We start from the raw sequence: 20,810 nt of genomic DNA on the forward strand, positions 1-20,810 counted from the left end.
CAGTGTGTTCAATTCCAATCGTATTCACCGTGGCTACTGTGATTTCTTTTGACAAATGTCCGTTCCGCAACTGCCGTACCGTGAGAAGTCGTTTACCCAAGCACACACACGAGAATCACTCTCCCTCCTCCGACCTTTCTTATATCTTTTTCCGACAAGACACTATCGCAGATAACATGTGAACGTTAAAATAACGGGCTAGTCTGTTTATGGATGGTTGGCAGCTCGCGCTGCAATGTCAGTGAAAGGAAAATTTGTTTTGCACTACTCAGCTGTTGAAATGATAAAGGCAATGATTTTGTATATAATTATATATATATTGCTTCTGGATTTTGTCATAGAATAAGTTTTCCTGAATTGTAAAATAGTTCTCCTGCCGCGACATGTTCAGATATTCACTAAACGCATAATTCCTGACAATTTACTAATTGACACAAAGAAACAAAAAACTCAAATGCCTCTGCTTGACACCAATGATCAGATAACTAACATGGGCAATAGTGTTTAAACTGTTCCTATCATCGACAGAAAAGCACAGCATTATATATATATGTGTGTAAACCTCTCCCCACACACACACACACACACATTCTCCTAATTCTTCTAGATCACCAAACTAAGTAATAACAAACTCGGTGATCTAATAATGGTCTTTTTATTTGTTGATGTCAATAAAGAATTTAACTGATAGGGATTAGGATTGTGAGTATGGTAAGGTGATAAATTATCTGAACACTGGTCAGCAAATTCTTTAGAGTTGAATAGATTCCTGACAAAGTATGTAGAGTCTTTCATTTCTAGGGTCTCATTTTGTCTGCATGTTTTATATATATATATGTATTTGACTGTAGGTTTGGTTTGTAATCTTTCGTGGGTGGTGCATTGAGCACACATCTACGTATGTACGAGCGCCTTACAACTTCAATTATTACTATTTTATACTTATAAAACATTATACTAAAAGATGGTTATATTTTCCATTCAACGGGTAAATTGCTAAGTTTTCGCTTTGTTTTCTCGGTTTTTCCCTTCTTTGTTTATGTTACAGTTTGTTTACTTCAAAATCTTGTAACTTCATAATGACATGTGATACAGGTCGAACATTTGGTTCAGGTTTTCTTTATACACATTGAAACATGTTAATTAGGGCTTTTAAAAAAATTAATGTGCTAATGCATATAACTTTAACATAACTAATAAAATTATTTTTTCACTTTTAAAAATGTCGACATAGTTGTGTTGTGTATCGAAATGTTGACTAGGCTTCAAAGAAATACACAGTTATTAAAATAATAGTGCTTTCAAACACGAGCTACACAGGTACAGGTTTAGTTGTATAAAGGTTCAGTGTCCACTAGCTTTATGAGTTTTGCCATCTTTGGAGAACAGACATATATTTACCTGCTCTTGATTGCTCTACATTAGAAAAAAATTACTGAAAGACTTAAGTGCATGCAGGAAAAATTTTCCTACAATGGAATAAGAGTGAATTTCTGCATCAGTTTATTCAACACCAGGTATAGTAAAACAATTACCTTGCTGCATTTGAAATACTATTTCAAAGAATGTAAAAATTATATAATAATGCTTTTGAAATTTAGTCAAAATAGGTTATCAGTGTATTACCTTCATATTGCCTCAGCTACAGACAATATTACTTTGTGATTTCCTCCCTTCCTCTCTCCTTCTCTTCAAGGCATTCTTAGGAGCTTTAATTCGTAACACAATACAGTTGTAACTTCACAAATCACGTTTGGTAAGGAATTAGCACATCAAGACTTCTTTAAACTTTACCAAATATGTCTGTTTGCGGATTTTTCATATGTACTGATGGTATTACTGTGACTGCGTGTAGTAAGCTACGGCATGTGCGGGTTTATGTAAAGAATCGAAAAACATTTTTCCTGAAAAGGAGCAAACTTTCTTCCCTTTTAGACATTCGATAAATCAAAATATAATTCTTGGTTAGATAATATAAAAAGCAATAAATATTGTATTTGTAATTCTGTTTCCTACATCCAATGGTTAACTGAACACACTACAATGTAGAGGTCATTGATAAAATCATCGTTGAAGTCGATCATGTCCTCAGTTTGAAATAAACTATGTTGGTATTGTCTTCTTCTGATTTTTTCCATGTCTTATGTCCATGTAGATTTGGGAAGGGCTGTCACCTGCGCAACAAAGAGAAGACAGCAAATGACAAACAGGTGTATAATAAGATATAAATCTCGTATAGTAAAGACAAGCTGGAGACAAGTATAAGAGGGCCTCAACAACTGTTACTACTACGACTAGAAAGTATAGAGCTAGTTCTTCCCTGTAACTCCTAATAATGTATAGAACTGCTTGCATGTTTGTAGGAGAAATAAATCTTTGAACATGACTTTTTAGTCCGAATTAAATTAATCAAGGCAATGAAATTTTCTTTTATAAAAGCATTCTATTATTTTAATTGTTATTGCCTCGAAAACTCTTAGCGCAAAAGTCCCTTGAAGTGTCATATCACAATCGAAAGTTCACAAGAAGTTGACGAGAACCAATGCCTCGCACCTGAATGGCGAAGCTGAGATCAAATACGGCAAAGCAGGGATGTGCGACATTATTAGCAGCAACACCCTGGTCCTGTCCATCCACATAAAGGTGAAGGTCGTTTGATGAGTCCACCAACAGTCCAACACGACTCCCGACTTTGATGGAATTGAGAGCTTTACCGACATTAGATTTGAGCTGTAGAAAATTAGAGATAAATCCGTGATATGGCTAATAAATATTGTCAGGTTGGGATTATTTTAATCTTTGTACATTGCTGATACACAAAATGATACTGCTTATGAGTTAGGCCTATTTTTCTGACAACTGAGAACGTCTAAAGGTTTACAATGTTTACAGTAAATAAATAACGCTCAGCACTGGATCATCATCATCATCATCATCATCAACAACATCAATCATCAATCATCATCATCATCATCAGCATCATCATCATCATCATCCTTTGTTGTCTCATTATCACTATCGCCCAAAACCGAGTGAGTTGCAGGCCTCAAGTGGCACGTCTTTCTTTATTCTTGAAGCCTTTTGCTGGAGTGAATGTTTGAATGGTATTTTGGGTGAGTGAGTGCGGATGCTTGAGGCAAAGAACTATGGGTTAAACAGCGTCAAGTGCGAGAGCATAAACAACTTTTTAGGAACTGTAAGTTTTCACAATTTTCACACCTTTTTTTTAATAAGAGAACAATGAACGTGTCATGCTGCTTGGTGCTTAACCGCGGGCTTCCGGGGTTCTTGGCTCTGCATTACTTCCCGCTGCATTGAAGTGGTCTCGTAGAGTTTGAATGACAAAGAAACTTGCAAAAGGATGACAATTTCTCGAACACCTACAAGCAGCTGAAAAAAGGACTTTGTACGCAGCGTAATCACCAATGTGGTAGGTCTCCCACATTCTCCGCTTGCTATCGTCAAGTGATAGAAACTGAGATGGTTTGGTCACATCATCTGACATCACACCTTGCCGAAGACGATTTTCCAAGGAGGTGTTGAAAACGGTCGACGCCGTGGCAAATAGAATAAACGTTGGGTGAAGGAGTGAACAGGATGGTGAACCTTTCTTATGGCGTTCAAGTTCGACTCTGTTGGCATGAGTTCACGTCTGCTAGGATCCATTATGTGTCCTCTACAAATGGTGCCCGTTATGAAATTAACGAATGAAATGATGTGTGTCGCGGTTTGGTACTAATATATCAGCGCAGACTTAGAGTAGTATTAAGTTACGAGATTGACATTGTGAAGAGAAAACCTAGCATTTTGATCTAGTGCATTCATGTTTTGATGTACATTACCCCACCCGCAAAGACAGAAAAGGTTTCAGAAGTAAGGTCAAAACTTAGAGATTAAAAAAATATATTTAATTTGTGGTAGCGTGTCGCATATGAGTATGTTGAGATGGCACATCTTATTATTCTGTCTTTCAATCTTTTTTCTGTGCAAGGTGATTTGTTGCCGTGCATACCTCATCCACATTTCTTACGAGGGTTAAATCTTAAAATGAGTTTTACGGAAATATTAAAAAAGTGCCAAGCCTCTTTTTCTTAAAAATGCAGGTTTCACTAAATAACTTTTCAAAAAATCCTTTTCTCCCATCACAGTCACACTAACCGACAATATTCGCTCAAAACTTTTACCATGAAACTCACTTTATAACCCTTGCGGCGGACTCCACTCTCCCAAATAATAACGGAGTTTTCGGGGTCTGTGGACCACGTCGTCACAGTTAACTGCCCGGGAGGGATTTCCGTCACACCAAGGAAAATCGCATTTCTGTCTAAAACATTTATTTCATCTATTCTGACCTGTGTAAACATAAGAACAAGTTAAAGTAAACTCGATTGTAATCGCTTAGAGCAAGTAATCTAGAGATTACATTCAGCCATCGGCATGTTTAACAAAATTCATGGCCAACAGACTACATAATAAGGACTAAGGACTTTGGTTTTCCTTCAATTATTTGTTTCTTTATAACCCTTTGCAATTTTGTAGAAATTGTTAAACCCATAATTGAAACATTTATTTAAATTTATACAATTTTACGTTTATCCCTTTCTTCGGTAGCACTGTAGTACTAAGAAAAGTATTTAAGGAATTACTAAAGAAGAAGAAAAAAACAAACAAACCTGTAATATTTCACATTATACACGAGTACCTGAAGTGTGAAGGCGTGTTTGAATAAGACTATAACTATTTTTTTTTTACATGGTCATGTTTCTTGTTAGTACAGACAAGCAATAAATTTGTAAGTGTTCATACGAAGTATCCATACGAAGTATCCATTTCACTTTGTTCATATGTACAAGTTTTATTTCTTTCATATCCTTCTTTTGTGACAGGTAATGGAGCGTTGTTAGAAGAGAAAGAGCTGTTTGCAAAAAAGCTGTGCCCAATTAAACTTCTTTTCGGGGTTTAGGTCATTATGAAAAGAAAATTCAAAATGTTTGAAAATGCAAACGGTTTTCTACTTCTTAACGTCATCATCCCATTACTTGTTAGCAACAACAATCTATACCACCATTTTTGTTATCACCACCAGAACAACCACCGTCCAACTTCAACCCCTTGAACACTACCTCCACTACCAACATCTCTACCTCCACAAACCCGACCGCTATCTACAAACAAACCACTCCTAATCGCCACATCAACATTATTACCATTATCTTCATTATTGCTATAATGCTATCATTGCATCTTACTTCATACAAGGTGTTCACAGCCATAGCGTCACGTGACACGACCACGCCGTTGCAGTAGTTCTCAAGGTTAGTAATTCGCGCCGTCGTGTTGCCGTTCATGAGACGAATGTTGGTCCCGCACTTCTCGTGGAAGACAAGAACTTGTGACTGTGCGGCCAAATGTAAAAAATAAGTGATATTTTAAATATATATACATGTATATATATATATATTGTAAATAATAAATACCCTAGCAGCTGGTAATAATAGTCGTTACTATTACCACTATTTATCTTTATTATCATCATTATCTTTTTTACCATTTGCATTGTTATTATTGCTACGGCTAAAATATTCCTGCGCTTATAGCCAGTAAATAAATGGAAATGAAAATTTATCATTGTGATAATTATAACTGTTGAATTTTAAGATATTACACACGATTTCATCGGTTTTCCTACTGTGACTACTACTACTCCCAGTGCAGTTGTCAACTAGGAGAAAAGGAACATAATATAAATAACCATCAGTACAAGCTTTTTGACAAAAATAAAGATCAACAATATAATATTTGTTTGATTACGATAGCGTGGTTAGAAAAAATAGATACCGAGATCAAGTAAAGGTCTTTAAAACACAAATATTTCGTGAAATACCAACAACACAGCAAATTAGACAGACAGCACAGCGTATATTAGTTACCACAATCATGGAATGAAAGCTGTCATAGTTTGATACCGCCAGATAACTTACATGTGCCACGGTAGTAAGAAACAATAAACAGATCATTAAAGAAACTTTAAAAGATATGGACGTAAAGACGTTAAATTGTATTACACAGTGCTGGACATGGAACATAACAAACTGCTTACTTGAACCTCAGTCAATTGTAGTTTCAGGCTGTGGAGCTCAGTCTGTATTCGTTTCCCCACATCGTCACAGTGTTTGGTTATTTCTGGCGAGGGATTGACACAAGGATCTACTTATAATTTGGAACTGAGGTCAAAGCTGTTGACCCTGTCTGTCAGAGTCTGGGCTGCGTGTATCAGCGCGGGACGCGGTCTGACTGTTGTGGATCGCGTCACGAGATGTTTGTGTGACGTCACTTTCCCTAGACGTTTCTCCAGCTCGCTTTTGACGTCACACAAGGATTTCTTGAATTTTGAAATGGAATCACTGATTAGTTTTTTCAGCTGTGTCTGACACTCTTCCACCATCTTCTGAAGACGTTCACATGTCCTGTCCACCAGCGCCATGTTTCTCTGTTCAGTGACATCCGCTGTTTGCACGCGCACATTTAGATTGACTATTTCTTGCTTCAGGTTGTCCTCCGCTTTAGTCAGTTCCTTTGTCAATAAAACGAGCGCATTTCCAGCTGAATTTATCTCCACATCCAGATATTTTACATCTGGGCATTCATTGTGTTTGCTAGAACTACATGATATGCAGATAGCAAGATGGTGATCAGCACAAAACAACTCAGCTTTGTCGCCGTGGTCAGCACACAGTGCAGGGCGGCTGGCAGCCAGACGTTCAGGTGTCACAGTGCTGACACTCTCCACATCGTGACTGCGGCTCACTACCATCTTCTTGTGTATCTTCATACATGATTCACACATCTTTTCTAGACACTGCATACAGATGTATTCAGCTGTGACGTCATCACATACGGTGCACATACCACCGTTCATCAGCACGCAAGCACTGTCTACTATCGCTTCCATCACAGAGTCTGTAGGCAGGGCGTCGACAACATCAGCTGAACTTTGAGATGAATTACCTTGATGCTCTGATATAGGACAGGTACACAGAGGACACCCGGCGTCCGATTTTGAGTCCAGCCAGGTAACGACACATTCTCGACAGAAGAGATGACCACAGGGTAAAATCTTTGGTGTGGTGAAGTCACTAGTACACACTGCACACTTTCTTGCGTGTTCCTGCGCCGCTGTTGCCATACTCAAAAGCTGTTTTTTAAAAATAAAACAGCACTGTTATTACTAATTATTGTAATTAAGCCAGATGACACACTCAGATAATCAGTGTCATCTTTCTCTTTACCATCAATAACAAGGATTATTGATAAGATTCTCATGAAGTAATTTGAAAACTCACTTTTAAACATTATAGTGCTTATAATTTTCACTTTTATTTTTTCACTAAAGTATTTTTACCCATTTCTTGTTGTAAAAAGGTTAATAACCAGGTCTCGTGAACGAGAAGTAATAAAATTTTGAAAACGAAGATATTATTATGCAGTAGCTTACCTTTATGTTATTGTTAATTATACTGAAAGATTCCAACCACTACAGCAAAATATAAATTACAGGAAATACCTGCAGCAATGAATGTCAATGGACAAAAACTGACCTACTTATGCTACAGCTCACCTGGAAATGACGGTTCACAACACACTCTGAGTTTGGCAAATTTTCACATGTCAAGCGGCATCTACGTGTTTCTATTACTTATAGTCTTTTAGTGTAGCAGGCTAGGTCACGCTTGAATAGTGCTGACAGTAAAACTGGAGACGCAGGAGACAACAAATCTTGTACTAAATACTGTTTAACTGTCGTTCCGACCGGGCGGGCGCCATAAACACAGGACACGTGATAGTTACAGAGGTCATCTAGTCATGTGGGAATTCCCGTTTTTTAAAAATATTTTTAAATTCTTCTTATCTGTTATATTGTAGACAAATTAACCATATCAACTGCATCATAGTTTTAAAAGAGTAACCACGATAGCTTTCCGAGATGGAAGAATTTTCTCCTTATGACGTCAGTCTCCTTATGACGTCAGTCTCCTTATGACGTCAGTCTCCTTATGACGTCAGTCTCCTTATGACGTCAGTCTCTGAATGGAGTGTCTGTGGTCATTGGGAAGATTTTGCGTTGGATTAGTGATATCCAAACTAATCTACAATCAAGATGGCTTGGAGCATAATACGTCCCACTCTTTTGGGCTCCCAAAGCTTTTTCGTACTGGGATCGAGAATTTCTATGAGTATCGTTTGTATCGCCTTGTCTCTAGGAAAGTGATGAAAAGAAAATTTTGACTCTTTTCTCATATTTTCATGGCAATCTCGAGGCATGGTTCTCACTATGGAAACCACATGTCATAGGGTCACGTGACGGCGAAAAAATCCCGTGTTATTTCTCTTATTAAACACAACATTCTACTAAAATCCTTCAACGTTTTCCACATGAACACACATATAAATAGACGTGATTCAAATTGATCCCACTCTTTACGCAGTTTTATTTTGCCTTTAGAATCCCTTTAAGTACAAGTGAATATAGGATGGTCTCGCCAATGACGACCTTCTCCACATTTGTTCCTTGTGGAAGACACAATTTTCTGCTGTATCTTCTCAACAATAATATTTTAAAATGGAAATCTAGATGTGGCAAATAAACGTATTTAAGAAAAACAATTCGAAAAAAATGTCAAACCATTTTGACAATAGCATAATTTTTATGTTTATGTAGTGAGAACCTGAATGTGGTGTACCTATGTAAAGGTTTCAATGACAACTTACCGCACGCACCTCACAGAGACATTGCCACAGTATTTACAGTATTTATTCACATTTATTGTTTATTTAATTATGTTCTTTACTCCATTAGCTAGAAAAGACAATTGAGCAAGGAAGAGGACATAATAGAGCAGAAAAAGGTTAGACGGGGCTGACACTGCTACAATTAGTCTCCAAAGTCCAAAGGCTTAAGAACTTCCATACATTGACACTTACACAAACGTACATTAAAAGTGGTCTGTTAGCATACACTACGATGTTGTTATAAAACTGTTCATATGTTTTCATCAATATGGGCTCAAAAGTCTCATTGAAACAAAAGTACAAAATATAGTCTGTAGGTATGGAAAAAAATAACCACACAACAAATGGCGTATGACTTGGTAAATTAAAACTTAATGAATACATAAGATATTTCAATTGAACAAAGTATTCTAAAAGTACATGACAAACAACGGCTTGAAGAACACAAATGTCAAATGAGTCTACTTATGATAAAGTCCTGTAAATGTAGCTTGACCTTTCTTGTTATAGCGAGTCACACAATAGAAGTTAGTAAATATTTTTATTTGAAAATACTTTTATTTTATATTTTTATTTTATTTGTAAATATTTTAATATGAAGAAAATGTTCACGGTATATCAGCTAACACAAAGTTGATTGTTTTATTCGGTTAGGTAGTGTGCAGAGAAACACATCGATTTGTGTTATTTGCTTTTGCAAATTCTTTACATCAATTATTTAACAAACAACAGCACAAGGTAGAGTTAATAGAATCATTGTCAGACTCGATGTCGTCGTAGATAACAGTGTTATCACTGTTGTTATTGTCTCTCTCTGTTTATTATCACGTGTGCTTCATATCCTCTCAGAAGTAGGAAGGGCTGTCACCTGAGCAACAACGAGAAGAATATATCAAGAGCTAGACAGATGAGTGTGTAGTATTAGTTATATAGAATATTATATACATATTATAAATGTCTTATAAATATCTTCCACAGTATAGTCAAGCTGGAAAAACATCTAAGTACTACTATAAATTAATGTTTCTACTGCTACATATAATAACGCGTAGTAATTTGTATATAAATAGAATATAAATATTTGTGGAAAGACTATAAATATTTAGATAGACCTTTTAAGTAAAAAAAAAAGGAAGTAGCCACGATAGCAGAATACAATGTTTAGTCGTCTTAGTTATTCGTCAACTAACGATTTGTGGAAACCAGAAGAAATCTGTGGCACAACTAATACTCCGCTACCGTGTACCAAAGCTTCACACCTGAATAGCATTTCTGTACAGGTCAAATATGGCGAAGCAGGGCTGCGGAACATCTTTTGCTGCAACACCCTGGTCGTCTCCATCGGCGTAAAAGTGAAGGTTGTTTGATGAGTCCACCAACAGTCCAACACGACTCCCGACTTTCAGGAATTTGAGAGATTTGATGATATTAGACTGGAGCTGTAAAATATGAGATGCTTAGTAAAAGTTTGTGCTGCGGGCTGGACTATTTTAATCTTTTTACACAGTTAATACACAAAAGGCACAGCACATCATTTAGGGCTAAGATGTAACTTATTTATTCGTCTAAAGGTATGCAATTTTCTCTAGTGTGTAAATAATTCCGTGTGCTGAATCATAATCATCACTGTCGTTTTCATTAGCATCTTTTTTTCCTATCGCTCTTGATAGTCGTGAAGGGTGAGCCTTATCAGGTGCCACGTCTCTCCATATAGATGTACCTCCATCCCCAGTGACCAGTACAGTCACAGAGCGGACTACTAACTGTATACTTACCTCGATACTTTTTACTACTCAGTCATTACAATAATTGCTTTTACCCGACATGAACATGTGAATTCAAATTCTATAGGGTTTCGTTCAAGTATTTAGTATGTTTGCTATTGATAAAAGTATATCAAAAGGTTTCAGCATTGTATTAACCTAAGATAATAAGAACGGTAGGCTAGATAATAAGTTGGTTTTCCCATTTTCGGAGAAAAAAGTTCACGCCGCGGTTTAGGGTCCCTCCGCAGAGATGACATAAAAATGTCTGATGCTAATGTTGCATAAAACATTTTGGTGTCAGTATTATTTAAAGAAAATATGGTTTAAAACTGTTGTGCAATTATTATTTCATCATAAATTTTGAACTGATCTTTTCTGAAAAAGCTGAGGTAGAAAATTTTTAATAACCGAAGTTATGTCAAGAGACGTTATTCATGAAGCAGATTGAGTTTTTTTCAAGGTCAGGTACAAGATCAGAACTTTGACAAAAACAGAGTAAACAGTGGAAGAGTGGAAAGAGAAAAGTAGAGAGAGAGAGAGAGTGATTGATAAAATCTGTCACCTGTGTGGTTGTACCAACTTACCGCCTCAATTAAGGGCAAAGAAAAATATCTTTAAAACGAAGGTCAAGACTTAGACATTGTAATAACAATGTTTAATTAATAATAGTAGGGGATCACATACTTGAGAAGGCTCATCGTAACATCATGAATTTCATTTCTTTTTGCTCATGGTCATTTTGTAGACGTATATCTCATAAATGGGAGAGAGATCATCGAAATTTTTTGCACTGACATTAATCAAACTATTTATCATCACATGTCCCTTAAGAATGCTTATCTCAAAAACAAGTTCATGTGGATTAATTGTTTTTCTTCACATGCCCAGTTGAACCAAACAACAATATTCGCTCACAGCCGTAACTATGGAAACTCACATAGCCATTTTTGTCGCTGACGCCATTTTTCCAAAGAATGACGGATTCTTTCAGGTCATAAGCCAACGTCGGCAGATGGAGCTGTGTAGGAGGGACTCTCGTCACACCAAGGACTACATTGCTTTTGTCTTGCGTATTTATTTCATCCATTCTGACCTGTGTAAACATAATTGTGACAGGATAAGTGAACTCGACTACAATGGCTAACAAATCATAATATAGAGGTTAACTCTCCGTCTAAGCACGAACTTGTATTGTTGTACTGCTGGCCGACGATTTTTTACAGTGAACTACTAAAATGAGGCAGGTGTGTACAAAGCTTCCGGCTTAGTCACATTCACTGTTTAGGCTTACCGAGACTAGCAGCTGAGAACTTTTCAAGAGGCTAACCGTTGGTCTCGGCAGACAACAATCTACCTATACACTCACATGCTCTAATCATAAGCTTCAAAAAAGCCACAGAGACGCTGATAGTCGTCAGTTGGACGGGCTGGCTTGCCGTTATAAAATAAATAGACGCCTTTTTTTGTTTCATACCATGTTTTTCTTCTACGGAAAAAGGAGTAAGCTATGCTTTTGTCAACTTCTTTTAGCCTCTGATATTAAGAATTAAAGAAAAACAAGAACAAGTTCCTTCTTGAAGATATCAGTCCTGAATTAAATTACGTTCCCGTCTCTTAAATCTTATTCGCTTTCTCACAACGAGGTAGCCTAGAGCGACGCCTTCGCAGTTGCAGGACAAGTTTGCCCCACGTATTGCCAATCTCAGACTCTAGTGTCAGATCGAAAGAGATGAGTCTTCGAACTTACGACCGGTTTTCTTGGTCAGGAAGAATTTCCTCACCGGACAATTCCTTCGGTCCAACACCCAACAGCACTTGGACTAACTGTACGAGATCGATCAACGGGCCTATCGATGATTTGTGAATAGGCCAGTGAAGAACCGTCGGCCCCGTGACGTCACGTTGGAGTACCTCTGCTGTGACCCCGGAAACCGTCTCACAGACACGGTCAGTGTGTACAGCCTTCTAGTGTCATAAGTCATTGAGTTACGAGAAGCGATCAAAGAATTTCTTTTCCACGATCCTTCGGGGGAAGGGTCAACTGCTTATATGTGAAGTCTATTCTTGTTACTTGGATGCTAGTTGGCTGGGGATGTGGAGGGCGACAACCATAAGATAGTGGAACGATGAACTGTGAGCAACGGACATAATGATTGCTAGAGTGGTTATAAGATAGATAATTGAACCGGAATCAGAACTGGAACCTTATTGCCGAACAGTAGGAGAGAGTACAAGGAGTGTAAAATAATCATGCTGATATTGTATAATTTGACTATGCTGAGACTGATTGTGGGGAGTGCCCCGGATGTAAACATCGCCTATATCGTTTAGATTTTTGTCTCTTTTGAACGCTGTGTTGAGGCGAATTGTTACAACTAAGTATTTGTCTTGTAGTCTGTAAAGTCCTGAGCCACTGGATAAGGAAATGAATATGTGTGCAGCCTCAGGCTATCGTTTTGTTGTGTTAAAACAACGCGCAATTATCTTGTGCGAGTGTGTTGTTAAGCCACCCGTTCCATGACACACCATGATGTTTGAATGTTACCGTCTGGCGATAGAAAGAATCAAGTCATAGCCAAAAAGATAATTTTTGCTCAATCTTTTATATGAACTGCAATATCACTCTTAAACAAAACTCACAAATATGCGTGTGTTTCTTTTATAATCATTGTTATGGTGGTAGAGGTTTGTCTGTGTATGGTAACTGCATGTGTGAGATGAGATTGTACTTTGTTAGGCTATCCCCCTGGTCTGCAACAAAGAAAAATCTAGTCTGTGGTGAGCAAAAGTAGACAAAAAAGATGTGTTGTATATTTTTCTTTTTAATGAATTTTTCTTTTTATTTAACGATAAAAGCATGTTTTATCTGACTTCTGCGATATCTCACTTTGTACAGTAGTCACTGGAGCATGCTAGTATACAGGCAATAATTATCTTTTATACGTAAACGTGTTTGTGACTACAGACAGGCAGTAATTGCGGTTGGAGTATCCAGGTTTATGTATCTGGTCATGGCATACGATGTTTTACTTTGGTCGCTGCTTGCCAAACGCAGTTTCTACTGATCCCTCCTTGGTAAAGATTACAGAGTGTTTCAGAAGGTAAACAACTGCTTTCAAACTGTCGTCTCTAATCCAGTTTCCCCTCAGGAATTTAGTCATTATAAAGATACAAACATTTTATACCGCTTTTGTAACTTTATTGCTCAATTACCGCTACAACGACAATCTCCACCACCGCCATTGCCGTGACCACAACCTCAACTACGGTGCAAACCTATGCCTCTAGACCACTACTACCACCACCTGTCCTTTTACTTCCACAATAACAACTGTCACCTACACCCAAACCGCTCCATCATGACTTGTTAGTGTAATTACCATCATATTTATTATTATCATTACTCTCTCATACAACTTACTTCATACAAGACGTTCACAGCCATGGCGTCACGTGACACGACCAGACTGTCGCTGTGCTTGTCACGCTCAGCCTTACGTGCGGTCTTTCCGAAGTTTGTCAGATGAATGTTGGTCCCGAAGTTTTCGTGGAACACAAAGACTGGTTTCTGTGATATCAAATGTGGAAAAAAAAACTAAACATCTTCATAAATTGATTATTAATAGATATGATATTGTAGGTAAATATTTTAGCACTCGGCATCAAAAGTCGTTAACATTAGCACGACTCTCATAGCTTAGTTTATCATAATTAAAGTTATTGCACACTATTTCATCAGTTTTGCTACAGTGACTACTACAAGTAAGATCAGAAGTGAAGAAAGAAACATTATCCAGTTTCGATGTATTAGGAGATGTCATAGCACGATTGTCTACAGGTGTACATAGCACGCGATATTATTTCCATCATTTGCACAATAACAAACAATATTTAGTTTGCGTGTGGCTGGTGAGGTCTTGCTATCCAGCAGCTGTCTACAGTTTACAGACAACAGACGAATTGTGCTCAGCTAAAGGAAGTTTTTTGATATTTTTAATTATTATTTTGAAAATAGCTTCTCATGTCAGCTAACATGTCAACTGCTCATGAATTTTTTTAAAGATTCTAAAAAAAGGCGACATCACTTTCTCGTACTGAACTTTGCCTCGAACATTAAAAAAAAATATGATCAGTAGATTGTAGCGACATACAATAAATTGTAACGGATCAACAGCCACACATTTGGGGTTTTGAATAATCAGCTCTGGTGAGTTCAAATATGTACAGCTAAGAAATCTGCAATAACCAAAAACACCTCCTTCTTCTTCACAAAAAACATTATGTTTTTATTACTAAATGTTTTATCAAAAGTTCTATATATTAAATAATTGTAAAAAAAAATCAGTTAATAAATAAAATTTTGCACTTTCAGACAATGATTATAAACAGTACAGGTACCGGTTTCAATTTCTAGTCCCGTTGTAAACGAAAATCTTGCTTAGTGTGACATAAAGTCTCTTGATGACAGTTTGGATGTAACTATCCCTTGAATCCATCTCATAGACTGATGTTGATGTCTCACTCACTTGTCCTGACTTGTTCTGACCCACCAGCTTGCTTGACGAATGGTCTTTATTATGTCTATTGTTGACTTCCTATTGACATCATTGTCATCTTTAAGTATCGACAGAATGGTTCCACTATACCAATTTTCGATTTCGTGATTTCTCGTCCATCAACTACTGACAATCTCGGTGTGGTACTTTAATGTCTCTGTCCCATTTGCATGCACCAAGGTCCTCACACTGGCAGACAGTTATGTCAAACAGTTGATGCAGAGTTTCCATGAAATCCACAGTCTTTACAGTCTCATTCCCTGCTTTGATGCTTGTCCTGCTCCATTAATCAGAACACATTGAGCTTGTGACTGGTTGTGACAAAATTTCAACACCGATTCCACAGGTGTATCAGTGTATGAGAAACGTGTGGAACAAAGTCGTTTTTGCTGGTCTACTTATAACGTTCAATTTCCAAACGACTTGGAAGTTCAGTCAAGGCAAGTTCTGACAATGGACTCACCACAGATGCTATGGCTAGAAGCCGACCTTGTGTTTAGGCCACTCAGTATATTGTTGTACAGCAAACAGAGAGTTCTACTACCGTTCTATTTTTTCTGCAGCAGATTATGACACTGTCCACTAACACGACCCCAATTGTCACAAAGTATGTGTTTATATACTACACGCACAGTTAGTAGAAATTTCCAGAAGGAGCTAGATGTTTCTTTTCATCAGTTTCCTCAAGACAAGGCGATACAAAAAGAGTGGGTCATACCAATAGAAAGGCTCAATCCCAGTACGAAAAAGCTTTGGGAGCCCAAAGAGTGGGACGTATTATGCTCCAAGCCATCTTGATTGTAGATTAGTTTGGATATTACTAATCTAACGCAAAATCTTCCCAATGACCGCAGACACTACATGTCAGAGACTGACGTCATAAGGAGACTGACGTCATAAAGAGATTGACGTCATAAGGAGACTGATCTTCCATCTCGGGAAGCTATCGCGGTTACTCGTCGGAAGGACACAAAGGTCGATTTCACTGGGTTTTTTCGATTTTCATAAACATCGGCAACGGAAATAGTGCTAATAAGTGGTAATTAAGTGAGAAACGAATCCTTTATTTCTCCTGTGTTGCTCTCGTGCTCTGTAATTGTAACTAAATATAGTTTTGAAACGTTTGACCGTCGCCAGAGCCTTATCACAAGCCTTGAGTATCCCTTTAAAATTGCTGATATCACTACATCCTAATGATTAGGGTTCACGTTTTGTCAGCAAAACAATCCTCTCTTTTCAGATTTCATCAATTCCTTTGATCAGTTGCAACGTTTATGATTAGACAGGCATTAGATAATTTAAATTACAACAGTACCTACTTTAAGTAACCAGACCCACTAACAAAGCGCTAGAATAGCACCTCATGCTCAATAACATCAAAGGTGCCTGTAGTAGTTTTGATCAACAGTAAATTCATGAAATACTATCACAGACAAAAAACAATGAAATATAAAGCAGCAATATCGACTGACGACAACTAATACGCGGCCAGGGTAATAAACTCGACATACTGAGATCAAGTGACGGGCTTACAGACATGCCTGAACATTTCACAGAGTGAGAACAACACCACCGTGTACCACAACACACCTGAGAAGACAGTGTAGACAGACAAACTCATCACTAAACACCATTATACAAAGCACTCAAGAAAAGAACGTTTTCAATGTTGTACCATGTGATAAAACGACACAGAGAGAACTCCCCTGCAGACTTGTGATGCTGTTAATTAAAGGAATTCAAATTAGAGCCTTCTTGTCATAACGATCTTACATGTAAATAAGCAAAACAGGTGTGACAATATGAATGCAACAAAAATTATATTACATCATGCTGCACATGAGACAAATTGAAAAGACTGCTTACTTCTACAACAACAATCTGTCGTTTGATGCCCATTAGCTCATCGTGTATTTCTTTCACCACATCGTCACAGTGTTTGGTTATTTCCGGCGATGGATCCACCCAAGCCTCTGCGTTCAGTTCATCACTGAGGTCAAGGCTGTTGACCCTGTCTGTCAGAGTCTGGGCTGCGTGTATCAGGGTGTGGCGCGGTCTGACCGTTGTTGCTCGCGTCACGAGATGTTTGTGTGACGTCACTGTCCCTAAGCGTTTCTCCAGCTCGATTTTGACGTAAGATAGCGATTTCTTGAACTTTGACACTGAATCACTAATTAGTTTCTTCACTTGTTTCCGACACTCGTCGAGCATCGTTTGAAGTCGGTCACATGTCTTGTCCACCAGCGCCATGTTTTCCTGTTCAGTGATATTCGCTGTTTGGACGCGTGCATTAAGTTTGACTATTGCTTGCTTCAGGTTGTCCTCTGCTTTAAGCAACTTTTCTCTCAAAGAACCTAATGCGTCTTCCGCTGACTTCAGTTTCTTATCCAGAGACTTGACGTCTAGGCACTCACAGTGTATGTTAGAAAAACATGGCGTGCAGATGACAAGGTTGTGATCAACACAAAAAAACTCCGCCTTCTCTGTGACGTGGTCAGCACACAGTGCAGGGCGGCTGGCAGCCAGACGTTCAGGTGTCACAGTGCTGACACTCTCCACATCGTGACTGCGGCTGATGGACATCTTCTTGTGTATCTTCATACACGATGGACACATCTTTTCCACGCACTGCATACAGATGTACTCAGCTCTGACGTCTTCACATATAGTGCACATGTCATCCTTCACCAGCACGCGAGAACTTTCTACTATCGCTTCCATCACATAGTCTGTAGGCAGGGCGTCGACAACATTAACTGAACTTTGAGGTGAGTTACCTTGATGCTCTACTATAGGACAGGCACACAGAGGACAACCAGCGTTGGATTTTGAGTCCATCCAAGAAATGACACATTCTCGACACAGGAGATGACCACAGGGTAGAATCTTTGGTGTGGTGAAATCATTAGTGCACACGGCACACTCTCTTTCGTGTATCTGAATTACTGCCGCCATAGCTAAAGACCAGTCTGAAATAAAAACAACAGTTTGTTTTAACCTTTTGTTGTCAGCAATAACAAAGAAAATGGGCAATTTTGTGGTATTCACAGCAAAATCTGAAACTGTTCACAACTTTTGCATCTTCCTGTATCTATTTTTCCTTATGGGCGTTTCTCTTTTCAAGTTGTTTGCTTCTTGTCCATAATGGTCTAGTGTTTTATGTTACATTCAGTGACAATTTATTTTTGCTTTGAAGTTTGTTGATATGTTAGTCATCTTATTTGGAAGTTCATTAAATTATTTTCTCAGCTCTTGGAGATGCTGGTATAAACGCTGACAAAACAGTAGCTTTTATTTTGAAATAAGCGGAACATTCTTAAAACTAAAGGAGTTGAACAAACACGCGCTGAGGGCATTCTCTTTTACAATATTTTTCTTGTCTTCAACACATTTCAGATGATTAGGGCATAGTGTCGTGTCATGTTTTTCTACAAATCCGTGCTGGGGCATTTATCTGTCATTTGGTTTAGAATTGTCGCCCTCTTACTCACACCACTTTTCTCTTAATGACATATTGCTAGCTGAAACATTAAGAAAACCACTTAAGTGCTACACAGCACCTAGAATTCTCTTCTTCTATCAATTTCTACATGTCATCGAACAAGGGTATGAAATGGAAAAGTAGTCTTCTTAAATATAGCTGACCTTATCTTTATCTACATTAAGCGTATCATCACCATTTGCGGTATGATTTATGTTGAAGAACTTAGCAAGCAACACAATGTTTTAAAGCCATCTGCCTGAAGGGAAACGTTTAAGCAAAAGTTGATTTTTAAAATAACATTTCAGGTTAATACTATATGAGAAGTTTAACAAGACTTTTGTGCTCACGAATATGTCTAAATTTGTAGGCCTACAGGACATCAGACTTTTATTGCTTATCCTTTATATACAGTGATCAGTCACGGTACAGTCACATCCCGTGCTTTCCTAAAATGTGAAAACCATTTCTGCATCAACTACAGGTAAATTTATTTCACACGTAATATTTGGCTGTTGCTTTATTACTATTCGTTCTGAAGTAGTCTTCCCATTCACGGCTATTTAAAACCGACAGTTATTTTCTCGCTGGCTTTGTAGACAATGTAGTCTTCTTTCTCATCAGCAGCAACATGCACAAACCAAACTGAGTAAGCTAGAAGAGGAAGCAGAGAAGACTGACTTAAATATCAACAAAAAGAAAAGTGAAGAGATGAGAATCAACAACAACAGGAACTCCCAATACCATTTTAAAGAGAGAACATTCTAGAAACAGACCACTTTACGTATCTTGCTAGCATTGTCAACAAGGATGTTGGAGTAAACGATGACATCAAAAGCCGCATCAACAAGGCCAGGCATGCTTTCAACAGCCTACTCACGAGCATTATCCTTCAGCAGTAAGACATCTTCAACACCAATGTGAAGACAGTCCTACTGTACGATTCTGAAACATGGAGAGTGACAAACACCATCAACAACAAGCTCCAGATCTTTACCAACCGATGCCAATACTATATTAGATGGAATAAGATGGCCTGAAAAGATCTCCAACAGCAGCCTGTGGAAAAGAACCAACCAGAATACCACTAGCCAAGACATCACAAAGCGCATATGGGGCTGGATAGGACACACCCTTAACTAATCAGCTGACAGGCAGGCACTTGATTGCAATTCTCAGGGGAAGAAGAGAGTTGGGAGACCAAAGCAGACTTGGAAAAGATCAGTAGAGTGCGAGGCAAAGGACATCGGAACCACATGGGCCCAACTGAAGGGGTCTGCCCTACTGTCCTACGGCGAAATGTTGTTGTGGCCTTATGCTCCTCGAGGAGTAACAAGGACTAAACTAACGTAAAAACTATAAACCTGAAAGATGGTTGTAAATCCCCCTACATACACACAAAAGCAAAAGTAGATTCAGTTTTTTATAGTCCTCTGAAATATAGCTTAACCTTATCGTTCATTAGACATATTATCATCATTGGCTTTATGACTTTGTTAAGAATCATAAGAAGTAACACGACACTTTAAAGCTACCTACCTAAAGGACAGCATTAAAGCGAAAGTTGATTGCACTTTAAAAATAAATTTTCACTTGTATACTATATGAGAAGTTTAAACAATGCTTTTGTATGCATAAATATGTGTATATAAATATAAATTAAAGAAAATACTTGCAACAATAAATATGAATGCACAACACCTGACACACTTGTGTAATGTAATAACCAGGAAATGGCTGTTGACAACACACTGACGGAAATTGGTAAATGTTCACACGTCAGATGGTATCTTCGTGTTTCTATTACATAGAGTCTTTCAGTGTAACAGGCTAGGTCACGCTTGAGTAGTGCTGACAACACTTGGAGATCGAGGAGCCAAGAAATCTTGTCCCAAATACTGTTTTACTGTCATTACGACCGGGTGGGCGCCATGGACACGAGTCACGTGATAGTTACAGAGCTCGTCAGGTCATGCGGGGATTTCCGTTTAGATTTGTATATAAAAAAAAAAGTTTAACTTCACTTCTCTGTTATATTGCAGACACAGTAACCATATCAACTGCATCATATTTTATAAGATGATTTACTGCAAACAATGACGTGTATCTTGATACCCGTATAATGATAATCTTTAGGAACACAGCACTGGGATAAATCTTGGCAGCAAAGCAGGATCACAAGTTGCTATTACACTGTTAACGCGTGTTTTGTAGCAG

The 20,810-nt window shown here is 38.0% G+C and overlaps 2 protein-coding genes across 6 annotated transcripts; both read right to left on the reverse strand.

The window, feature by feature from the left end:
• Nucleotides 1-1,533: 1,533 nt before the first annotated feature.
• On the reverse strand, nucleotides 1,534-7,827 carry LOC112556315 (E3 ubiquitin-protein ligase TRIM71-like). The gene is made up of 6 exons (XM_025225191.1): nucleotides 7,619-7,827; nucleotides 6,101-7,195; nucleotides 5,250-5,396; nucleotides 4,197-4,352; nucleotides 2,554-2,730; nucleotides 1,534-2,174 (listed from the first exon to the last, which is right to left on the reverse strand). The coding sequence occupies exon 2, from the start codon at nucleotides 7,184-7,186 to the stop codon at nucleotides 6,212-6,214; it is 975 nt and encodes a 324-aa protein (XP_025080976.1). The 5' UTR covers nucleotides 7,187-7,195; nucleotides 7,619-7,827; the 3' UTR covers nucleotides 1,534-2,174; nucleotides 2,554-2,730; nucleotides 4,197-4,352; nucleotides 5,250-5,396; nucleotides 6,101-6,211.
• A 638-nt stretch (nucleotides 7,828-8,465) lies between these two features.
• Nucleotides 8,466-20,518, reverse strand: LOC112556305 (E3 ubiquitin-protein ligase TRIM33-like). Of its 5 annotated transcripts, none has more exons than XM_025225174.1 (7): nucleotides 20,304-20,518; nucleotides 19,370-19,538; nucleotides 16,979-18,081; nucleotides 13,978-14,124; nucleotides 11,494-11,649; nucleotides 10,050-10,229; nucleotides 8,466-9,658 (listed from the first exon to the last, which is right to left on the reverse strand). In XM_025225174.1, exons 3-7 carry the CDS (start codon nucleotides 18,065-18,067, stop codon nucleotides 9,626-9,628), a joined length of 1,605 nt encoding a protein of 534 aa, XP_025080959.1. In that variant the 5' UTR covers nucleotides 18,068-18,081; nucleotides 19,370-19,538; nucleotides 20,304-20,518; the 3' UTR covers nucleotides 8,466-9,625. The 5 variants fall into 5 exon arrangements, with proteins under 5 accessions (XP_025080959.1, XP_025080956.1, XP_025080960.1 ...); XM_025225171.1 differs by having other exon boundaries at nucleotides 20,295-20,518; XM_025225175.1 differs by lacking the exon at nucleotides 19,370-19,538.
• Nucleotides 20,519-20,810: the final 292 nt, after the last annotated feature.

This window comes from Pomacea canaliculata, linkage group LG2 (assembly GCF_003073045.1).
Source record: "Pomacea canaliculata isolate SZHN2017 linkage group LG2, ASM307304v1, whole genome shotgun sequence".
Classification (NCBI taxonomy): Eukaryota; Metazoa; Mollusca; class Gastropoda; order Architaenioglossa; family Ampullariidae; genus Pomacea; species Pomacea canaliculata.